This window comes from Panthera pardus, unplaced genomic scaffold (assembly GCF_024362965.1).
Source record: "Panthera pardus isolate Hobbes unplaced genomic scaffold, ASM2436296v1 HiC_scaffold_10, whole genome shotgun sequence".
NCBI lineage: Eukaryota > Metazoa > Chordata > Mammalia > Carnivora > Felidae > Panthera > Panthera pardus.
In genome coordinates, this window is record NW_026526655.1 from 6,951,381 (window position 1) to 6,972,341 (window position 20,961).

General features: G+C 50.8%; 1 protein-coding gene across 2 annotated transcripts in view; it reads right to left on the minus strand.

The window, feature by feature from the left end:
• INPP5D (inositol polyphosphate-5-phosphatase D) overlaps nucleotides 1-20,961 on the minus strand; it is a 123,108-nt gene that overhangs the window by 28,225 nt on the left and 73,922 nt on the right. For both annotated transcript variants that reach the window (XM_019445532.2, XM_019445533.2), the window contains exons 9-15: nucleotides 20,136-20,259; nucleotides 12,472-12,578; nucleotides 10,207-10,309; nucleotides 7,727-7,923; nucleotides 7,147-7,264; nucleotides 2,271-2,367; nucleotides 1,627-1,765 (exon numbers count right to left, since the gene is read on the minus strand). In XM_019445532.2, coding sequence (XP_019301077.1) covers nucleotides 1,627-1,765; nucleotides 2,271-2,367; nucleotides 7,147-7,264; nucleotides 7,727-7,923; nucleotides 10,207-10,309; nucleotides 12,472-12,578; nucleotides 20,136-20,259 — 885 coding nt within the window. The remainder of the gene's footprint in view (nucleotides 1-1,626; nucleotides 1,766-2,270; nucleotides 2,368-7,146; nucleotides 7,265-7,726; nucleotides 7,924-10,206; nucleotides 10,310-12,471; nucleotides 12,579-20,135; nucleotides 20,260-20,961) is intronic.

Sequence of the window (20,961 nt, forward strand, 5' to 3'; positions counted from 1 at the left end):
CCCTGGTCCTGCGGCAGCCCGGTTGGCTTTCCTTAGCACTCAACTGTTTTTTGCTTTTTTAAAACGTTTATTTATTTTGAGAGAGACAGAGAGAGAGAGATAGCGAGCGCGTGTGCACGCAAGAGCACGAGTGGGGGAGGGGCAGACAGAGAGGGAGACAGAGGGGGAGACAGAGAGGGAGAGAGAATCCCAAGCAGACTCCGTGCTATCAGCACAGAGCCTAATGTGGGGCTCAAGCTCACGAACCGCGAGATCGTGATCTGAGTTGAAATCAAGAGTCAGACACTTAACCGACTGAGCCACCCAGGTGCCCCTGGCACTCAACTGTTTTATAAGGAAAACTCTACAAAAGTAGTTAACTGTCAACCTGATAATACAAGCTTTGGCCGTTCCAAATTTGTAGAGGGACATTTTACTTTTTCACACGGACTTTTAGTATTCTTTTTAACACTTCATTAGCAGGTAGGTATGTTTCCCTTGCTGTCTATGGGAACCGAGGCAGCTTGTTGTGAGGCCGTGGAAGGAGTTGAAACCCCAGCCCCTGAATCTGTGGGCATCAGGACTCCCTGATCCGGGCCTGGACTCCCAAGAGTCAGCGCGGCATCAGTGGGATGGAATCCAGCCATCCTTTCTCCCCAGACTGTTACCTCTGCTCTGGAGAATGCCCTTGGCAGACCTCCCGGTGAGGAAATCTGTGGGGTTCCTGCCTAGTCCTCTCCCATCTGCCACGAGAGAGGGAGTGGTGGGGACGTAAGGGGCATAAACAGACCCTCAGTTCCTCCTCAGTCTCTGCCGAGCTGCTGGGGCAGCAAGAGGGAGAGGCGAGATGCTTGGGGAAACACGGGGGAAGAGGAGTGAGAAGGTCTGGGCTCAATCCCAACTCCCACTGGTCAGAAACTGACTCCAGGCTATTTCTTAGCCTGTTGGTGCCCCAGGGTTCTTGCCTCTCAGCTTCTGCCCTCACAGGATGTGGTATGAAGGTTCTCCATCCCTGGCAGGGACGTTCAAGCTGTAACCAAGGTCTCTGGGCACACTGCACAGCTCTGCGCCCAGGCCTGCACCCCCCACCTTCCCAGAGAACACTCTGCTCTGCCTGAGCGAGCGAGGCATGTCTGTGTTAGGTGGCCCTTCTGACCACTGCTCAGTGGACCGTGCCTGGACATCCAACGTAAGTAACTTCTTCCTTAGCTGGCCAGTGACCAACATCTAGGCAGAAAATTGTGCTGGTCTCCTCAGACCTTAACGGTTCCTGGAGATCTGGGCCGAGCCACTGGAGGACCAGAACAGCTGGGGCAGTTGTGTGGGAACTAAGTGCGAGCAGAGGTAAAGTGTAAAGAAAGGCAGGGGTTCCAAGACAGAACAGCAGAACAGTGTTGAGTCCCAGAAGGGGAGTAGTTGCCTTGGCCCAGCTCAGTCTGTGCCTCCATGGCCCCATGCCCTCAGCTAACTCAAGGGAGCCTCTGTCCCATGAAGCCCCAGCCCCAGCCCCAGGTGGGCAGCTCCTTCCCCAGGCGGATGGCCCTTTCCCCAGGTGAACCACTCCTTCCCCAGATGGGCAGCTCCTTCCCAGGCGGGTGGCCCCTCCCCCAGGTGGACAGTTCTTTCCCCAGGTGGGCAGCTCCTTACCCAGGTGGGAAGGTCCACACGGTAGTTCAGATCACCAAGCCAGAAGAGGTGCGTAAAGCGGTGAGTGATGTTAAAAGGACTCAGTTTTTTGTCTCCCAGAGCCAGAAACCGGAGAATGTTCATATAGTTTTGGTTTCGCCTATTTAAGTGAACAAGCAGCCATGTAGCATGAGACCGTTGGTCCCTTACGTCACCACTGTAGCAGGAAATCAGAGGGAGCTTGGGGGGACGGAGCCTTAACTCTCCGGCCCCTGCTGCAGTGAACCACAGCCAAGATGCAAAGGGCCTTTCAGGCAGAAATGGGAACACATGGCAGGGGGCCTCCCGGAGCATCCATTTAGCAGGGAATTGGAATCATGATTATTCTAAATAGCTGTCTTTGCGCCTGGGCCAAATGAGCCACAGGGGCTTTGATCTGTAAGGATGCCCGGATGAGGTTTTTCCCTTTAGAAATGGAGCGGGATTTAGGCATCTATCAGATGAATGACATAAGGAAATGTGTGTTCCATCCTCCCGACAAAATTCACCCACACGAGAGGTCACTCCTGTGCCACAGTTACGGGAAAAGCTGAGGGCTGAACAGTAGTTCTGGTGTTTAGGGATGTGAGGTCTGCCTGGACCGCCCGGGAAAGGAGCTCCATTACCTGAGTTTCTTTTCGCTTCCAGAAGTCAAATGGCTGTTAACAAAGCCCAAGGAGGTTCCGTTGAACATAAATGACACCCCCACGGCTCCCTTGTTCCCTAAAGGGAGGGGAGAGGGAAGAAGTCAGTCACACAGGCAAGTTTACCAAGTGGCGGGAAATCAAGGTGAAGCAATGTTCTCAATAAAGAGGGAGAGGGGCGCCTGGGTGGCTCAGTCGGTTGAGCGACCGACTTCGGCTCAGGTCACGATCTCATGGTCTGTGAGTTCGAGCCCCGCGTCGGGCTCTGTGCTGACAGCTCAGAGCCTGGAGCCTGCTTCGGATTCTGTGTCTCCCTCTCTCTCTGCCCCTCCCCTGCTCATGCTCTGTCTCTCTGTCTCAAAAATAAATAAAAACATTAAAAAAAAATAAAAATAAAGAGGGAGAGAAGCAGGTGTGGGAAAGAGATGGACAAAGGCAGAACAGCTCCATCTGGAGTGGGAGATTCAGCAGGTGGCAGGAACTGGGGTGGGGGTGGGGGTGCAAGACATTCCTCCAGGACAAGAAAACCGGGTAAATGGCCTGCAGCCTTGGGAGATTTCAGCACAGTGCAGGGAGGAGGCTGCTGGTCTGAGCTGTCCTGGTATCTCCCTCTAGGGGAGTTATCAGTTACCCCAGAAAGAAGCCTTGGGAAGATTCAGAAAAAAGAGCCCAGGGCTGGGGGGGGGGGGGGGGCTGACCTTCCAGGTTCCTGGTGGGACCAAAACTTGAGACCACCTCTTTTTCTTCAATTTTTTTTTTTTTAATGTTTATTTATTTTCGAGAGAGAAGCACAGAGAACAAGCAGGGAAGGGGCGGAGAGAGACACACAGAATCTGAAGTGGGCTCCAGGCTCCAAGCTGACAGCACAGAGCCCGACGCGGGGCTCGAACTCACAAACTGCAAGATCGTGACCTGAGCCGAATCGGACGCTTCACCGACTGAGCCGACCTCTTTTTCTTAATTTCAATCTATTCTAGACTAGCGGTTCTCAAAGTGTGTTCCCCAAACAGCCACAGCAGCATCGCCAAAAACCGTCGGAAGTGCAAATTCTCAGGCCCCACCCTGGACGTGCCGAATCGGAAATTCTGGGGGTGGGGCCCAGGAATCTGGGTTAAACAAGCCCTGTAGGTCAGGGGTAGGCAAACGCTAGCCCATTGCCAGAGAAAATGATCTTTACATTTGCAAAGAGTTGGGGGAAAAAAAAAAAATCAAAAGATTTGGTGACACAGTAAAATGATACGAAGTTCAAATTTCAGAGTCCATAAGGAACATTTTATTGGAACACAGCTATGTCCACAGAGCTGAGTAGTTGCAACAGAGGCGGCATGATCTGCAGAGCCTGAAATATTTACTGTCTGGCCTTTTAGAGGCAAGTTTGCCAACCCCTGCTGTAGGACATTCTAACACACACGGAAGCCTGAAAAGCTGCTCTGGCCAATACCGTAGGCTTGAGCTGTGCACACACTGAACACTTGGACGGTGGCTGGTCCCGACTGAGGTGGGCTTGAATGCAACAGAGGCATTGGAATTTATACGCCTCAGTAAGAAAAACAGAACGTAGGGGCACTTGGGTGGCGCAGTCGGTTAAGCGACTCTTGACCTCGGCTCAGGTCACGATCTCTCTGTTCGTGAGTTCGAGCCCCGCGTCGGGCTCTGTGCTGGTGGTGCGGACCCTGCTTGGGATTCTGTCTCTCCTCCTCTCTGCTTCTCGCCCACTTGTTCTCTCTCTCTTTCCCTCTCTCAAATAAATAAAACTTAAAAAAGAATTAAAAAAAAAAGAAAAATATAAAATAATTACTAATTTTCATATTGACTATCTATGGAAATGGTAATATATATATTTTTAAGTTTATTTATTTATTTTGAGAGAGACAGCCAAGTTGGGGAGGGGCAGAGAAAGAGGGAGAGAGAGAGAATCCCAAGCAGGCTCCATGCTGCCAATGCAGAACCCGATATGGGGCTCGAACCCATGAAGTCCAGAGATCACGACCTGAGCCGAAACTGAGAGTCGGACACATAACCGACTGAGCCACCCAGGTGCCCAGAAATGGTAATATTTTGAGTGAATGAGGTTTGATAAAATGCTAACTAAAACCGACTTCACCCGTTTCCTTTTACTTTCTTGAATGTGGCTCCTAGCAAATTCACAACAACCTACACAGCTCACCTTCTGACTGGGCTGGACAGCGCTGGCTGGAGCCCAAGTTGAAGAACCTCAGAGGTCCTGCGCCCTGCCTCCTCTGGACTGGGGTCTGCCCTGGCCACGATGGGTGCCCCAGCTCCCCTGCCCCCCAGGGAGCCTCTCTTTCCAGCTTTCTCCCCATCCTGCAATGTGGCCTGGGCTTAAATCCCTGCTCATCACCTTCCTGCCATTGTGCTAGGGACAGGTTAAGAAATGTCACTGTAGCCTCCAGCATCTTGTGAATGGGTCCAACGACAGTCCTTGTCCCCACAGGGCATTTATCTTAAATGGGATAATACTCATAAAGCAGTTAGCTCTTGGCCACGAACATGTACGTTCTCAAAAAGGCCTTAGTTCTTCTAAGGTGACGTCCACCAGCATTAGCCAACCAGCATTCCCCGAGCTCTGCCCCATGTTAACCATGGCTGGGAGCCATTTGAGGGGAGCAGTAGAGAGAGTAGAGGCCAGCCCCAGGGTTGGGGGAGGAAGGGAGGAGCTGGTGCATAGGAACGCCTTGGCCTCCAAGCTACCCGCTGATGGCCATGAAACTCGGACTCTGCCCAGACCTCATACCTCCCTCTCTGGCCTTGCCCCCCGACATCCACTAGAGCTGCGGCCCAGGGGCCTCAGGGCCTTTGCTTCACTTTTCCTGCTGTGTGAACACTACCCATACTGATCCTTCCTTACCCCCAGGACTTGAGTCCTTCTCAGAGAGACCCCTGGACCCACCCCCATCTCAAGTAGAACTGGGGCCTCACTGCCCTGTGCACCTTGCCCTGTGCACGCTTACTCCTAGAAACCATCTTACTGTCTGTCTATCCATGCAAGCAGGCTGCTATCTGCGTGGTCACTTGCCCAGCGCATAGCACCGCACTGGGGAACACGGTGTCAGCTCTGTAGTGATGAATGAGAGCTGGGGCAGCAGCCGGAGGCGAGGTCTGGCTGAGGTGTGGTTTTATCTTATAGCAGGGGGTCCGAGCACCTTACGTGCTGTTGGGAAGGGGCCGGGGAAGGGAGACGGGCAGCCCAGGCAGGATGCAGCAAGGAAAGACAGGTTCCTGGGCAGCAGAAGGGTGTGGGCTTTGACAGGGCAGCTACGGAGACAGGAAGGAAGGGGGCAAGTGGGTGTGGACACGGGCAGCTTGCGGTTTGTCAGCAGAAAAGCCGAGAGAGCTCTCAACATCCTGTTGTCTCTGGGACTCTGTCCTGTCCCTGACTCCAACCACCAGAAACCACTAGCCTTGCCCTCAACTCCACCCACGTCCCGCATGGGTGCACCTGCCCACACACACTCACCGACAGACTCACACGTGCACTTGCGAACAGACCTGCGTGAGCACTCACACACACAGACTCACACGGGCTCGGACTCGAACACGCAGACTTGCACGCACACTCAAGCACAGACTTACACATATAGACCCGCATGTACACTCACACACACGTACTCAGACTCGCACAGGTAGACTCGTACACATAGACACACACAGACTCACACCGTTACACCCACAAGTACTCACATACACACCCACACGAAGACTCACACTCACAAACACACTCCTGAAGTCCCCGGCTCTTAATTCAATTCTCTGAGGTGCCCTGACGGGTCCCCACAGGCTCACCGCTAAAACCAGCATTTCCACATCCAACCTGAGTCCTTCTAGAACTACACCAGGGGTTGACAACATAAAGCCCGTGGGCAGGGGTGCCTGGATGGCTCAGTCGGTTAAGCATCCGACTTCGGCTCAGGTCATGATCTCACAGCTTGTGGGCTGGAGCCCCACATCAGGCTCTGTGCTGACAGCTCAGAGCCTGGAGCCTGCTTCACATTCTGTGTCTCCCCCTCTCTCTCTGCCCCTCCCCCACTCACACTCTCTCTGTCTCTCAAAAAAAAAAAAATAGTAATAAGAGGGGCACCTGGGTGGCTCAGTCGGTTAAGCGTCCGTCTTCAGCTCAAGTCATGATGTCACGGTTTGTGGACTGGAGTCCTGCGTTGGGCTCTGTACTGACCACTCAGAGTCTGGCACCTGCTTCGGATTCTGTGTCTCCCTCTCTCTGCCCCTCCCCCGCTCGTGCTCTGTCTCTCTCTGTCTCTCAAAAATGAAAATCGTCAAAAAAAATTTCAAAAAAATGTAGGAATAAAAAATTTGTTTAAAAGCCTGTGAGCCAAATTGAGCCCCGACCTGTGTCTGTAGGCAAAGCTTTCTGGAACACAGCTACTCCCATTCAAGTTCGTGCTACCCACAGTTTCTTTTGTGTCGCGGCTACAGGGGTAAGGAGCAGCACGGACCCATAGAGCCTAAAACATCTGCCATCTGGCCCTTTACAGCAAGTCCATCAAGCCCTGTCCTAGGTCCTGGACTCTCAAGGTGGGGGTCTGTGGGGCCAGCAGCGTGACACCACTTGGGAGCTGGCTGGAAACTCAGAATGTCAGGCTCCGCCTGAGACCTCCTAAGTCAGAGCCTGCATTTTGGCCAGATCCCCAGCAGCTCTGGGGTAGACCCCAGATGGGCTTAGGCTGGAGGAACCAACCATTCCGGCTGCCCGGGACCGAGGGGATCCCAGGAAGTGAGGCTCAGTTTTCCACCCAGGGATGTCTCCGTTGGTGGGGACGGGATGGGCACACGAGTGGAGCCGGGGACACGCAGCGGGGGAGCGCGGCCCCTCCCTGCTCACCCAGCGTGTTGGCGATGCCCGTCTTCACGTTGTCGGTGCAGATGTGACTGATGCGGTTCTCATGCTCCGGCTTGGCCAGCACCACGATTCGGATATTCCAGAGGGTGTGGATGGCAACCTGGAGGGGAGCACAACATGGTGACCCTTGGCCCGGGCATGGTGCTTGACCACCCGGCAAGGGATTCCCACCCAGCCCTCACTCCCGAGGTGCAGGGAACCTGTCTAGGACCCCCAAGCTTCACGAAGCCTCCTAATGATGCCTTGCAGGTGCAACATAGATGAAGAACCAGGACTGGTAAGATTTCAGTGAAGCAAGAGTGACCTACAAGCAGGGGCAGGGAAGAAGGGACGTGCTAGTGATTTGCAGCAACGCCCACGGACCCCAATTTCAGAACAGGTGCCCCTCTCTGGCCCTGGAAGGTAGCGGTGGTGGTGGAGAACGACCAAGGAACATTCAGGCATCTTTGGAAATTGAGAGAGGAGACAGGCTGAGCCCACCCTTGCCTCTGAGATGCTCCTGGCCAGCCTCGCAAAGCCCACTGCCCCTGAGTCCCACCCAGCGCCCTGGCCAGGTGCTCACTGTTTTAAAAGTCATGCTGGTGATTTCTTGCAGGGAGTGTCTGAGTATCTCCAGCCACTCCTTCTCTCCCAGGGGGTCCTCCTGGGTGCCGATCACGTAGATGTCATGGGGGATGTAATCGGCAGAATCATCCCGAGTCTTTCCCTGCCCCTTGGAGAGAAACCAGGACGTGATCTTCTTGGGAGGGGGGGCGTTACCTTCAACAGCAAAACCCAACACCAAGTGAGTCAAAGGCACATCAGGAGAATTCAAAACACAGGTGGGGGAAGTATGCAGGGCAGGAAGTTCACACAGTCACTGAAAACCATTTGGGTCACCCAACAAAGTACTGTAGATAGAGAATGAGGTACTAATTGTTCCCAGGATGTCAGGTAGGGTCAGAGTGCAGTAACGTTTCTTTGTAAAGATAACATGAACTTTTAAAGATGAGAACTAGTACCTGAAGATGCCATATGGTGCCTTGAACGAGTGGCACAAGATGTCAAACACCGTCCTAGTCTTTGGGGCTAACTTAGTGACTGAGACAGTCCTTGAGCAATGTACATTCCATTGGCAATGACAGCCCAGCAGGCTGGCAGGTTTGGGATGGGGGCTTTTAGCCCAGGGTCGGGAGACGACAGGGACTTCCTTGCAAAACAGAGACATCTCGGCTGAAAACTAAGAGCCAAAGAAACAGGAAGAGTGTGGAGACCTCCTCCATTTTCATTTCAAAAAATGAGTCAAAGCAACTCAATAAAGAAACGATGAAAGACATTTCTCCTCGAAACCCCCTTCAAGATTGAGTAAACTTTTCCCCCAAGGAGATAACCCTCTTGGCTCACAAGTGCCAAGAACCGACGTAACCTGACTGCCGTCATTCTGCTCTCTGCTATGGTTCGTGGTGGGACTGTAGACCCCGGGGCCGGTGGTCTCTGCTTGGGGAAAGCCTCCCACCCACCCAGCCAGCCAGCCAGCTCCTTCCACACTGTCTTCTGTGTGAAGGGCACTCCCTCCAGTTGGGAACAGGATGGGCTTAACCACGTCCAGCCAAATCTAAGACCTCCATGCTCACAGAGGAAACACAAGAGGGACAGCGTACCCGCATGCACAAACCCGAGTGGAGAGCTGATAGAATCAGGCAGCCAGCAAGAAATACTAGAGAGGACAGAAGAGGACAAAGGTCCCCAGGCATGGGCCAGAGTTCTACTTCAGGGCTACTCTGGCCCTGGAAAAAAATCTGGGCATGAAGGCCTGGTGGCTTGTGGAATCAGGGTCAGCGGCTCTCCTGACTTCCCTGTTGGAAGACTAGCCCACTCTCCACTCAGCCGACAGTCCAGGACTAGCAAATTACGTTCTCGTTTCCAGATCACTTCCTGTCCCTCCATGAAGGGCTGCCACTCACCCTACTCCTCCCAGAGGACACTGCTAGGTGACTACTAGCCGTGTCAGATGGCGGAGGCTGACTCCGCTCTGGACAGTGCGGGGAGGAGAGACACCCAATTAAATTAAAATATCAGACAAACAACAGATAACTTTTAGAGGAAGTCTGTCCCAAGCAATATCTGTTCAACTAAAATTCAAAATTGACTAGACATCCTGTACCTACTTAGTTTTTCTCTAGCTGAAAACTTACACTAAATAATTAGTATGACTTATATTTAGTGTGATATATTTAGTGTATAAATATGTATTAGTATTTAAGTATATAGTACATGGTTAGTAAATATATATATATATGTGTGTATATATATATATATATATATTTGGTGCATATTTAGTACTTATTTCTAGCTGAATACTTACACTAAGTAATTAGTATACATTTAGTGTGATATATTTAGTGTATATATATTAATATATAAGTATACAGTACATGGTTATAACTATATATTTGGTGTATATTTAGTACTTATTTCTAGCTGAATACTTCCACTACCTGGTACAACCTATATTCAGTATAATATATATTAACATATAATATGTATCCATATATAAATACATATAGTATATATTTAGCATAATATATATTTAGTATGTATTTATTTCTACCTAGATACCAATACTAAAAAACTGTGCGGTTTATATGAAATTCAAATGCAATTGGGCGTCAGAGCTCTCTCTTCCTCTCTCAGTAAATCTGACAAGGGAGTTCTCTCTCCCAGGCCCGAGGCCCCCTGGCGAGCTGCCTAAGGCTGGCAGGTGCCCAAGAGCCCCATCACCCATATAGGCAGTTTCCCTAACACTTTCCAGCTTAGACGTGCCAGGTAACCCAGCCCAGCTGCTCTTGGGGCATGAGAATCCCAGAGCTCATTTCTCTCATCCATTGTCTAGGGAAAAGTCCACAATTCCCTAGAAAGGAGGCTGCGTAGATGGGCTGGGGAGTGGGGGCGGGAGGAGGACAGGTGTCCCCCACCCGTCTGCAGATGCCCGAGGCAGCAACGCAGAGCCCAGAGGGAGGGGCTGGGAGGGAGCGGGTGGGGGTGGGGGGCATGTGGACCCACCCATGTTCCAGGTGCCGATGAAGATGGTGATCATGTCCGGCTCCGCCTGCTCCGAGTGCTTATTCTTCATCTGCTGGAGAAGCTGACAGAAGCCTTCTCTCTTCTAGGGATGGAAGGGCAGACAGACTCAGAAAGGCCTCCACCTCCCTGCACATTACACTTTCAAAGGGCTTGGTCAGCTTCAAGAAAACTGAGAGGGGCGCAAATCAGTACGGACTTGCGGGAGAGCAATCTGGAAATGTGGGTCCAAAGTCTCAAGGAAGTGGCTTCTGACCGCCCTTCCTCGGCAAGGGCCTGACTCTAAGAACCACCAGGAACTGTGCAAAGACCCAACTGTGTCACGGGGACCATAGCGCGCACTTCAACACAGAAAAAATTAGAAACGACCTCGGTGTCCGATCCTAGGAAGCAAATTAACAATCGTATTATGAGTCATCCACATGCCAGATAGAATACCGTAGGGTTTACAAGTTTTGGTGCAGAAATACTTTCTCAACAAGCATAGATGTCCAAACTATATTGTTAGGTGGGAAAAGTCAGTTGACGAAACCGTATGAATAGCACTGTTGCATTTTTATAAAAACACAAACAAAAACCATCCAGAAAGACAGAGTCCAAAGTCTACTAGTAGCACAGGTGCGTTTTCATTTTAAATGTTTTGCTTATTTGTTATTTTTCCACCAATGAGAATAGATTACTTATTTATTTGCTTGTTTTCCAGTTTATTTCTTTATTTAGGGAGACAGAGAGAGAATCAGCCGGAGAAGGGGCAGAGAGAGGGGCACAGAGAGTCCTGAGCGGGTTCTGTGCTGACAGCAGAAACAACAGACAGCAGAGCCCCAACGTGGGGCTCGAACTCACAAACCACAAGATCGTGAGTTGAGCCAAAGTCAGATGCTTAACCGACTGAGCCACCCAGGCACCCCGAGAATAGACTACGTATTTAATGAATGAAAATTTAGATCAAGGAAGCTAACAAGAAAAGAACAGATGAAAGCTGTCAGAGTCTCCTTCATAGTCTTCACTGAGTTGTCCCGGGTACCTGGGTATACAGCAGGGGACAAAGCAGCACAGCTCTCTCAGAGCGTGCCGTCAAGGGCAGGCTGAAAAAGCACACACACACATATTTCAGGTTGTACCATATGAAATTACCAATATGTGCCTGTTTCACACCTACAGAGATGGCAATTTCATTCGATTCAACCTAATAATTGCAAATCCTAGGTAATCACTTCTGAAGAAACCAGCTCACAAGGACGTTGTGAGGACTGTCATTATGGAATCCTGTCTTCAGTTACGTACGAATGGCTCCAAATTTGGTGCCTCAGTTTACTGCTGTGTCTCAATCCTGAGCTTGCAGCAACGGGCAGAATTGGTTTTGGGATCTATGTCCCCGTACGCAGAATGACGCCCAGCCACGCGTTCTTTCTCTCCACCTCCCCCCCCCCCCCCCACCCCTTCGCTGTCATGCCTCTGAGTTCTTCCCACCCTCTCAGCCAGCTCTGGGCACCTTTGGGCCTCCCACTGGCCTCCCACCAGCCCACCCCTGCCACTTCATCCATGGGGCACGTGAAAGAAGCCAGGTCCTGGCACTTGGTAAGCTAAGCTGGGAGCCCTTGTCCCTCAGTCTTCCCGTGGTGCTAACACACAGTCAGCCAACAATCTGATGTGATTAGAGCGCTTTGCGCCCTGCCTCACATGAGCCATATAGTAACGGATGAACAGTAAGGCCGACGTGGAGGGTTTCAGTCCCTGGCTGCCATGTCGTAGCAGAGGGATCAGATCATAGAGAAGCCAGACTCTGGCTACACAGAGGCCCCCCGCAATGCCCAAAGACCCTGAGGATTTCCATCAGCCGGCACCACCTCCTGTTCCAGGAGCCAGTCCTGGTGGGACGTCTCGCTCCTGCAGAGTGGGGCAAAATGCAGACACGGAAGGAGTGCTGGCTGGTATTTGGAGTTAAATCTGAGGTGCCTCAGAGGGCTTCTGAGTCCCGCTCAGAGAAGAGAAAAGGTCTCCCAGTGGGGCTCAGGGTGGGATAAGGCACAAGTGATCAAGAACGCGCCCCCTCGGGGGCAAGCTGTTCAAATCCCAGCAGACCTGGGATGTGTCCCAATCTCCCCGGGACTGGTTTTCCCAGGTGGGAAGGGGGCTGTGAGAACCAAGTGAGCTAATGGTGCACATTTCCAGGCACAAGCAAGCCTCAAAAGACAACATGTCCCTCACTCCCCTCCTGACCCATCTAAATAGTTTGTCATCACTCACTTTGGAATCAGCAAAAACATATTCCTTCCGCAAGGTCTTCTCCTTCTCAGTTTCCACCAAAATCACCAACTTGTTCAGAAACTTCTGAGACTTGATGAGCTGCAGGACTTAAGAGAAATGAAAGTTAATTTATTCACTCATCTACTTATCACACAATATGTAGAGTCTACACTATATTCTGCCACCTGATCATCAACAATCCTGACTTCCCATCCCCAGGTGAGCACCAAATTTATGCCCAATCTCCTAGATCCCTTTGCTCCTGGCTGTTCTTCTGGACAAGGGCTCATGCTTGAGAAGGGTGGTGCTTTGTACAAGCAAGAGGCAGCCTGGCCAGAGCAGAGACAGTGTGAACTGTCACCTTTTCATGTTCCTCCTTTGCTTTCTCTCCTCCTACCTCCATTCCTTCCTTCTTTTGCTTTGCTTTTAGTTTGTGTCTAAACTAAAATTGTTCACTTCTATCAACAACCAAGACTCAAATCGTTCTACAAGATTTTTTACAAACATTAGTATCCCCCCAACCCCACCTCCCTCCAATGTCCTCCTACCGACAGGCAGCCACGTTCAACTCCCTTAATGGATTCTTTGGGAATTTTACTGTCTCTAAATAACATGCTTATACTACTTCTTGGTGTTTCAGTTTTAGATATTTCCTATTACATATCGACTTCCCACTACAGAAGATGAAGGTTTAGATCTCTTTCAACCTGTCTCCCTTCTCACACTCCTCTCCCCCTACTAATGCGTAATTTCAGTCCCCTCCTCATCTTCCAGTAATTTTGGCCAAGTAAGTACTCAGTGTATTATTAGGACTATGGAAGGGCTATTGACAGATAAACCTCCACTGCTTTCCTTTTCCTACACAACTTTGTTTTTCCTGGAGTTAATAATTGCCATGTTTTTTTTTCCATTGGTCCTAACCCTCCTAGTATGTAACTCTCTTTTTCCTGTAATTAAACACTTTCAACAGTTTTGCCATCCTGGGAAAGCCTCTCCAAGAGCCTCTGGGCCCTCTCTTCTCTGGGCTGGGGACCTCTAAGCCTCATGCATAGCCATTACCTTAGAACTTCCCTCTCCATCATTCAGGAATTCATTCACTTGTCTCTCTTGTACTGGATCCCATTTCTCAGCTATCATATCTTCCTCTTTCTTGCTTTATGCCCAAGTTTTGGTAGAGCAACATCTCTAAAAGTTTTCCAAGAAAAGGGAATGGGTAATAACTTTTGGAGGCCTGGCATGCCTGAAAACCCTACCTTCACACTTCAGAATAATTTTCCTCAGGACTCTCCCTTTGGAGAACTTGCTCTGTCATGTCTAGTTTTGGGCACTGCTGCTGAGAAACTCCAAGTCATTTGGATATACCTGTCTGCAGAAGAGTTAACCTGGGAGGCCTGACCACCATCCTTGGAAAGATGCTTGCAAGGTGGTGGTTGAAGGGCATCTGGGAACATGGTTTTGGGAAGGGTCCCAGCATCTCCTGACTGATAAGAGCAGCTCACTATCCCCAAACTGTTTCTAAAACAGTATGGTTTACACTGAACATCCGCTTTCCTCCTGGAAGTCTAGAATTTGGGTATGTGCCAGGCAGAGAGGGTGCCTATGTGACCAGTCGCCAGTAAAAATCCTTAGTGCTGACTTTCTAATGAGCTTCTCTGGTAGACGACATTTCACATGTATAGTCACAACTCACTGGGGGAGTAATTAAGCGTGCCCTTTGTGACTTGTATTGGGAGAGGACTCCTGGAAGCCTGTGCTCGGTTTCCCCATGGAATTCTTCCCATGTGCCCTTTCCTTTTGCTGATTTTGCTTTGAATCCTTTCACTGTAATAAATCACAGCTGTATGACTTTATGCTGAGTCCTGGAAGTTCTCCTAGTGAGACCCTGAACCCAGAGATAGACTTGAGGGGAGCCCTGACACAGTCTGTAATCTATCTTTTACCTTGAAGATTTTACGATCTTTTCTTTGACACGAATGTTAAGAATTTCCAATGCTGTGTGCGCCTTAAGGTGGAACAAATTTCCTCTGCTATGCTGGGCACTTTGTGGGCCATTTTCAATTTGGAAACTGGTGTTCAGCTCAGAATTTTTCTCATTGTTTCCATTTTCTCTTCCTGACTTATTTTGGTGTTGGACATCTTGGACTGGTCTAATTTTAAATAAGCTCTTCTCTTCTATTTTCCCCTCACTTTGTTCTTTTGTTCTACTTCTGGGAGCCTTCCTCAACTTTATCATTTTACCCTTCCATTCTGTTTTTATTTTTAAAACTTTCTGCTGTAATGTTTTAATTTCCGCTTCCTTATCGTCTTCCCCTCTCTTCCTTCCTCCTTCTACTTTGTTCTCTGGACGTTCCTTTTAAAATAGCACTCTGTTCTTGTTTCATGGTCCAATTTCTTTCAAACTTCATAATTTGCTCTCTCCAAGTTTTTGGTCTTTTTGCTTATTTTTGCCTTGAGTCTCACTGTCCATCCCAGGCTTCCCTTCAATGTCTGGTGATTCTTGGCTGTGTCTTCCAACAGTGACAGAGTCACACTGGGCTTCTGTACTGGGTGGTCTCATGGGCTGACTCATGGGGAAACCTCTTGATTTTTGCCCCTGGGCTGGTCGTGTGCTCCAGAGAAGAATCTTTCAACCTCCTGCCCACAGCGTGTAGACCTGGCTGGCAGCATCCGGGCGAGGCAGGGATGAAGGCTGTGGGATCAACATTCAGAAGTAACTGCTATTTAGTCCTGTGTTTCCAGTGGGTTCCTCGGCCCTTACCAGGCCTGGTGTCCCCCCAGCCTTTACCTTCTCTGGAGAACTAACATCCAGTCTTCTAATGAGTGAGGGGACCTGGAGGGGAAGCTGTGAGGAATGGAGAAAGATCTGGTGGGTCTAACTCTTTTAAAAGAGATTTTCTTCCAATCCTGATGTTTATAATCTCACCTTCACCCCCACTTCTAGGGGCCCCTCACAGTATCAATTCCTGTACCCTTTGTGGGTTCTGTGGTATGAGTCAGGTGTCTCAGTTTTTCCTACTACATGCTTAAAATTGAGTTTTGGTTCCTATAAGTTGGTTATCATTATCCATCTGTTTTTCAGCACTTAGAATTTTGTTGCCATCATTTTCTCACCTGGTCTCTTTGTCCCCGTGAGTTTTGCTTTTAGGAGGGAACTGACAAATGTGTATGTTCAACGGCCATCTTGACAGAAATCCCACCCAAGGGAAATCGTGGATGTCCTGTATGCTCAGAAATCCCATCAGCCTTGGGGCGCCTGGGTGGCTCAGTCGGTTAAGCGTCCGACTTCAGCTCAGGTCACGATCTTGCGGTCCGTGGGTTCGAGCCCCGCGTCGGGCTCTGGGCTGATGGCTCAGAGCCTGGAGCCTGCTTCCGATTCTGTGTCTCCCTCTCTCTCTGCCCCTCCCCCGTTCATGCTCTGTCTCTCTCTGTCTCAAAAATAAACATTAAAAAAAAAAAAAAAAAAAAGAAATCCCATCAGCCTTGTCGGCACCGTAAATATCCCATGGTGTGACTCCCACTGCTACCAAGTGGGATACCCTCAGACTCTTCCTAATCCGCTACTATGAGGCCATGTCTCCTTCCTTCCAAACTCCTGGTTTTCCTTGACATCCATATGCAGGATTGTGTGGCTGTTTCCAAGATGGGACATCTTGCTCGATCAGGATTAGTACTCTACCAGGCCTGGTATGTGGCCCACTTATCCCCACACCTAGTTAAATAAAACCAGAAGCTCTTTGTGGTTCTCTTCTTTGCCCCTCTACATCCACCCATGAGCAGGTGTGAGCAGTTCTACCTTCAAAACATTCCCCACGTCCATCTTTCAACATGTCAAGCCACCACCATGGCAACTGTCTGGTGACTGTCAAGGCCTCCTAATTGGTCTGTCTCCCTGTCTCCCACAATCTACTTTTAGCACAGCAGCCAGAGTTCATCTTAAATGGGATCACACTACTCCCTTGCTTCCAATCTCCTAACAGCGGCTCACTGCCCTTAGAACATACCCCAGCTCACCAAGCCCAGGATAGGTGCCCAATCTCTGCACCATCTGTGCTCCAGCCACTCCAGCCTTCGCACACGCCAAGCTTGCTCCCATCTTGGAAACTCTGCTCAAGGGCCGCTGTCCATGGCGTTTGCACGGCCAGCATCTTCTTGACACTCAGGTGGCAGCTCAAATGGCACCCCTCCATCATTGTCCTATCGTCCTACTTACATTCCCAGCCTAGAGCTTATCACTCCCTGACGCCTTACTGGCTTATATATTTGTGTACTTGGTAATTTTCTCCTCGACCCTTACTTGCATGGAACCTCCCTAAGAATGAGGACCCCCCCCGTTATTCACCTTTGCATCCCCAGCACCTGACACATAATACACCTAATAACTGCTCAGTGAGTGAATACATTATGGTTTCCTCACACAGCAACTGGCTTTTCCTATGCACAGAAGAGCTCAATGCCAAAGCTACCCGAACATGGTGACTGGAGCAGGGCAAGGAAGCTCCAACACCTGCAAGTCGAAGATTTCCTTCAAATGATCAGCACTTTACAGAACCATGATTGGAAACTGTGCCAGGACTGGCTGAAGACATGCCTTATCCCACCAGCGCTCACAATGACCCCACAGGAATTCGTTTCATGGCTATGGACACGGAGTGTGAGTGGTGAAGCCACTATTCAAGGTCAAGCCACTATCAAGCTGTGGAGCAAGGATGCAGACACAGTATGTGAATCCCGTCTACCCAGAGCTCCTCACTGCTGAAGCACCCGCCTCCGGTGCCAGTTATAGACAAGTCCCTAAACACGCGGCCCCATGGACTGTGTTACCGCAATGGTCTTGAACTCATTTGTTCATTCACTCACTCAGGGATCCACTCAGTATGTATTTATCAATCACTTACTCTGTGGAAGTGCGGCTGTAAACTCTGGGGATTTAGCAGTAAACAAAAAAGCCCCACTTCCTGGCCTCTGTGGAGACCACATTTTTCTGGTGGGCGGGCGTGGGGGGTGGGAATTTATGAGCAACATTGCAAGCACCTCAGTCAATTGGCAATCCCTGACTATGCACCTGCTGGGTACCTGGTCCTGTGCAGGATTTCAGAGGGTGTAAGATAGGGACTTGGCCCACTTAGGGGAGGGAACTTGTGAACAAGTAATTGTGTCCTGATGTGACAGATGCCGTAACAGAGGGTGAGCTGGGCTCCACGGACTGAGAGGACAGGGACCAGGTAGGTGCGGCCCGCAGGCAGTCTGGGCCGGCAGGCTCTGGGCATCCATGCTTCTCCTTCAAAGGCTCATTAACCTCCACTGTAACAGTGCATCTCGACACAAGCTGGGTTTTCCCAGGGCCGCTCTTCTCCAGCTTGGCTCTTTCACCCATCCCTGATCTGACGGCAACTCTCACACCGCCCATAATCCCACAAAGGGGTATATTCACCCCTCTAGGAGGTCAACCCATCCATCAGTGCTCTCCGTTCCACAGAACGTCTCCAACTTTTACTTTGGCATTCAGGGCCCTGTCCACATCTGGGACCCCATACCCCACTGCTCCTCCCCTTGGGGCCACAAGTAACATGAGATTTCCCTAACACCCTACTCCGACATACGCCACTCAGTCCTAGTGCCCTCTCCTACCTTATGCTTGGTGAACTCCTATTCATCCTTCAAAGCCCTAGACAGAGCCATCTGTAGTATGAAGCCTCCCTATGTATCCCACAACAGAGCTAATCAATTGTCCTTCCAGGCTAACCTTGCATCTGACACACATTCTAATACGTGCTCACAAGTCAACTTTCCTTCTAAACTGCTACATCTTTGAGGGAGGACTATACTCGGGACTGGTCCGTGGAAGATACTCCAAGGAAAAACGTCCACTGAATTAAACTGACAAGGGTGAACAGTGCTTCCCAGAACCCTCAAGTCCAGAAACTCGAGATCTTTACAGCAGTCAGGCACTGTGACACCCTCTTCCCTCATCTCAGGCTTCATTTTCTTAAGCTGGGTCCACCCCTTTCAGCTGTAACTCATTCTCTGTGACAGGTGAGAGGGAAGGAAGCATGCTCTAAAGTACGGCTCTATGGATCACTTTCAACACAGCCCAATCCTATTCAAACCCTCATACGCCCCACGTCTCTGGCCCTGCCTCAACACCGTGACCTCCACCCTGCATGACCATGACAGCCCGTGTCTGTGTCTGTGTCACGACACCCCCGTGTCTAGGGACTTTCTTTTCCTGGTCTTTCCTCACTGCTGCATCCTGCCCTCTCCATCTTCTGCCTTACCTTGGAAGGATGATTAGAACAGCCAAGGTGTTTTCACAAGCACCTACTACGTACTATAAGTTGATCTCTTTAAGACTTGTGGCAGCCCCACAGGATGTGTATCCTTATGACAAGAGCACACGGAGAGAGGCACTAGACCGAGGTCACGAGCGGCCAAGCTGGGATCCAAGGCTGGGCTTCTACCGTCTCCCCTGTACCATCTACGCTCTTCCCCTCCCTGCACCCCACTTCCTGCATGGGGCTGGTCCCCAGACTCCCACCCCACCTGCTGCCCTGAGAGCATCCCTTGGACCTTGGTGCCACAGCCCAGATAGGAGCAAGAGGTTGCAGGCCGGAGTAGGCCCACGTGGGGTTGACCTCTCTCCCCCGGCCTCTGCCTGGGCACTTTGCCATGGGGCCGGTGCTGCTGCTGGGCACAAAGGAGGTGCTCTCAAATGCCTCAGCTCATCTACTCCGCATGACAAACCTAGGAGAAATCCATTATTGTTATTACTATTACTATTATTCCCATTTCACAGATGAGGAAAATGAGGCACAGAGGCCATAAGTAACCAGGCCAACATGGTATCACTAGCAAGTGGCAGGGCCTTGATCTACCCTCACTCCTCTCTGTCCCCTTGCGCCCAGCGCAGTCTGGCACCAAGCCAGCACTGAACATAGAATCTCCCTTCCTGCCAGTCTGCAGGCCCAGCTGTAGGGGACTCTGGGGGATGTTGCTGTAGGGCTTGGCTGTTGAGCCAAATATCTGCCATCTGAAGAGACAGCTCAGGTGAGTGTTCTTGACGGGTAAGTCTAGAGATCCATGTGAAACATGCCATGACATGCTGCGCCTGCCATCTCCGCTGATGCTCACTCAGGCCCAGAGCAGTTGGGCGAAGCGTCCAGGGTCACACAGCTGCTGAGTGGCAGAGCTGGGATATGAATTTAGGCAGTTTAGTTCCAGGACCCACATGCTTGAGCACATGCTAAACTGGGTCTCAGTCTACGCTACGCTAAAAGACGCTGACTGGTCCGGCAACCCTTCCATGTGCAGGGCTCTGTACGGGGACCGTGCCGTGGCCTTTTGCAACAGCCTGGCTCCTAGTGGGGAAGTGCACGTTCACAAAGAAGTGCCCCCCGTCCCCCGCCCGGCGCCGAGCATGTAAGTTCCCTTCCCCAGGCTTTGGTGGAAGGCAGTGGAACAGACGGAGGGCCTCGTGAAGGAGGCACATGCGAGGTGGGCCTCGGAGCTGGGCGGGGGACCCACAGGCAGGGTGAGGGGTGGTGAGCATCCTGGCACAGGGGTGGGCGTGCCTGGTGGGACTTCCTCTCTGGCGGTCCGCTACTGACCGGCCAGGGGTAACGGCACCTGCAGAAGGGGAGAGTCATGGGTGTGGGAGGGGGTCTTACTCTTATTGTGGCTGTAGAACTTGTCCTCAGAACCGTCCTTGGACTTCTTAATTATCAGTTTCCCAGACTCCACGTCGACTTTGAGCTGCAGCTTCTGAGGAATCCCCAGGGATTCTGACTTTACCTGCAAGGAGAGGGGAGACGTGGGTCACCCTCTCTCTCTCCAGACTCTCCCGGAGCCTGTGAGCCCTTCGTCCATGGGGTTGCACAGCCCTTGGCCGCTCCAGCCCTGGTGTCCCGTCGGTGCCATTGGGCTCCTACCTCCCAGCGTCCCTAGCCCCAGAGCCCCAGTCCGTGTTTCTGCGGGCAGCCCCCGAGAACCTGGCGAGCGTCGTGTGCACATCAGCTGCTCTGCCAACAGGTTTGGCAGAGGGAACAGGTGAACTACCGGAAACTGATTCATTTCACTGCTTAATTTGACAACACTCATTAATCTGATGCGTCATCTATTCCCAGAAAGGATGTTCACAACAGATTTAAGCTCCTGGGCCTTGTTACAACCAACAATTTAACATTTACTGATGACAATTAGGAAAAAGACAATTGCCTAGGCATGCTCAGAAGCTGGAGATGGAAATACAGAATTATCATCAGGGCCAGAAAGGGCCTTTGGGGCGCATCTCGTCCTGTGTTTTGGAATGTGGGACCAGGGCTGGGCTGGCTGCACCAGAATCTGTGTGGATCGTTAAGAAAAACAAATTTCTGTATCTGAGCTCGGAGGTTCCATGTAAGTCACGCTCGGGGAAATCATGGAAATTGTATGTTTTCCTACTCTTCTCTTGAGGCACTACTTTGCTGCCAGTTTTGGGGGCCCCTTTTTGATGTC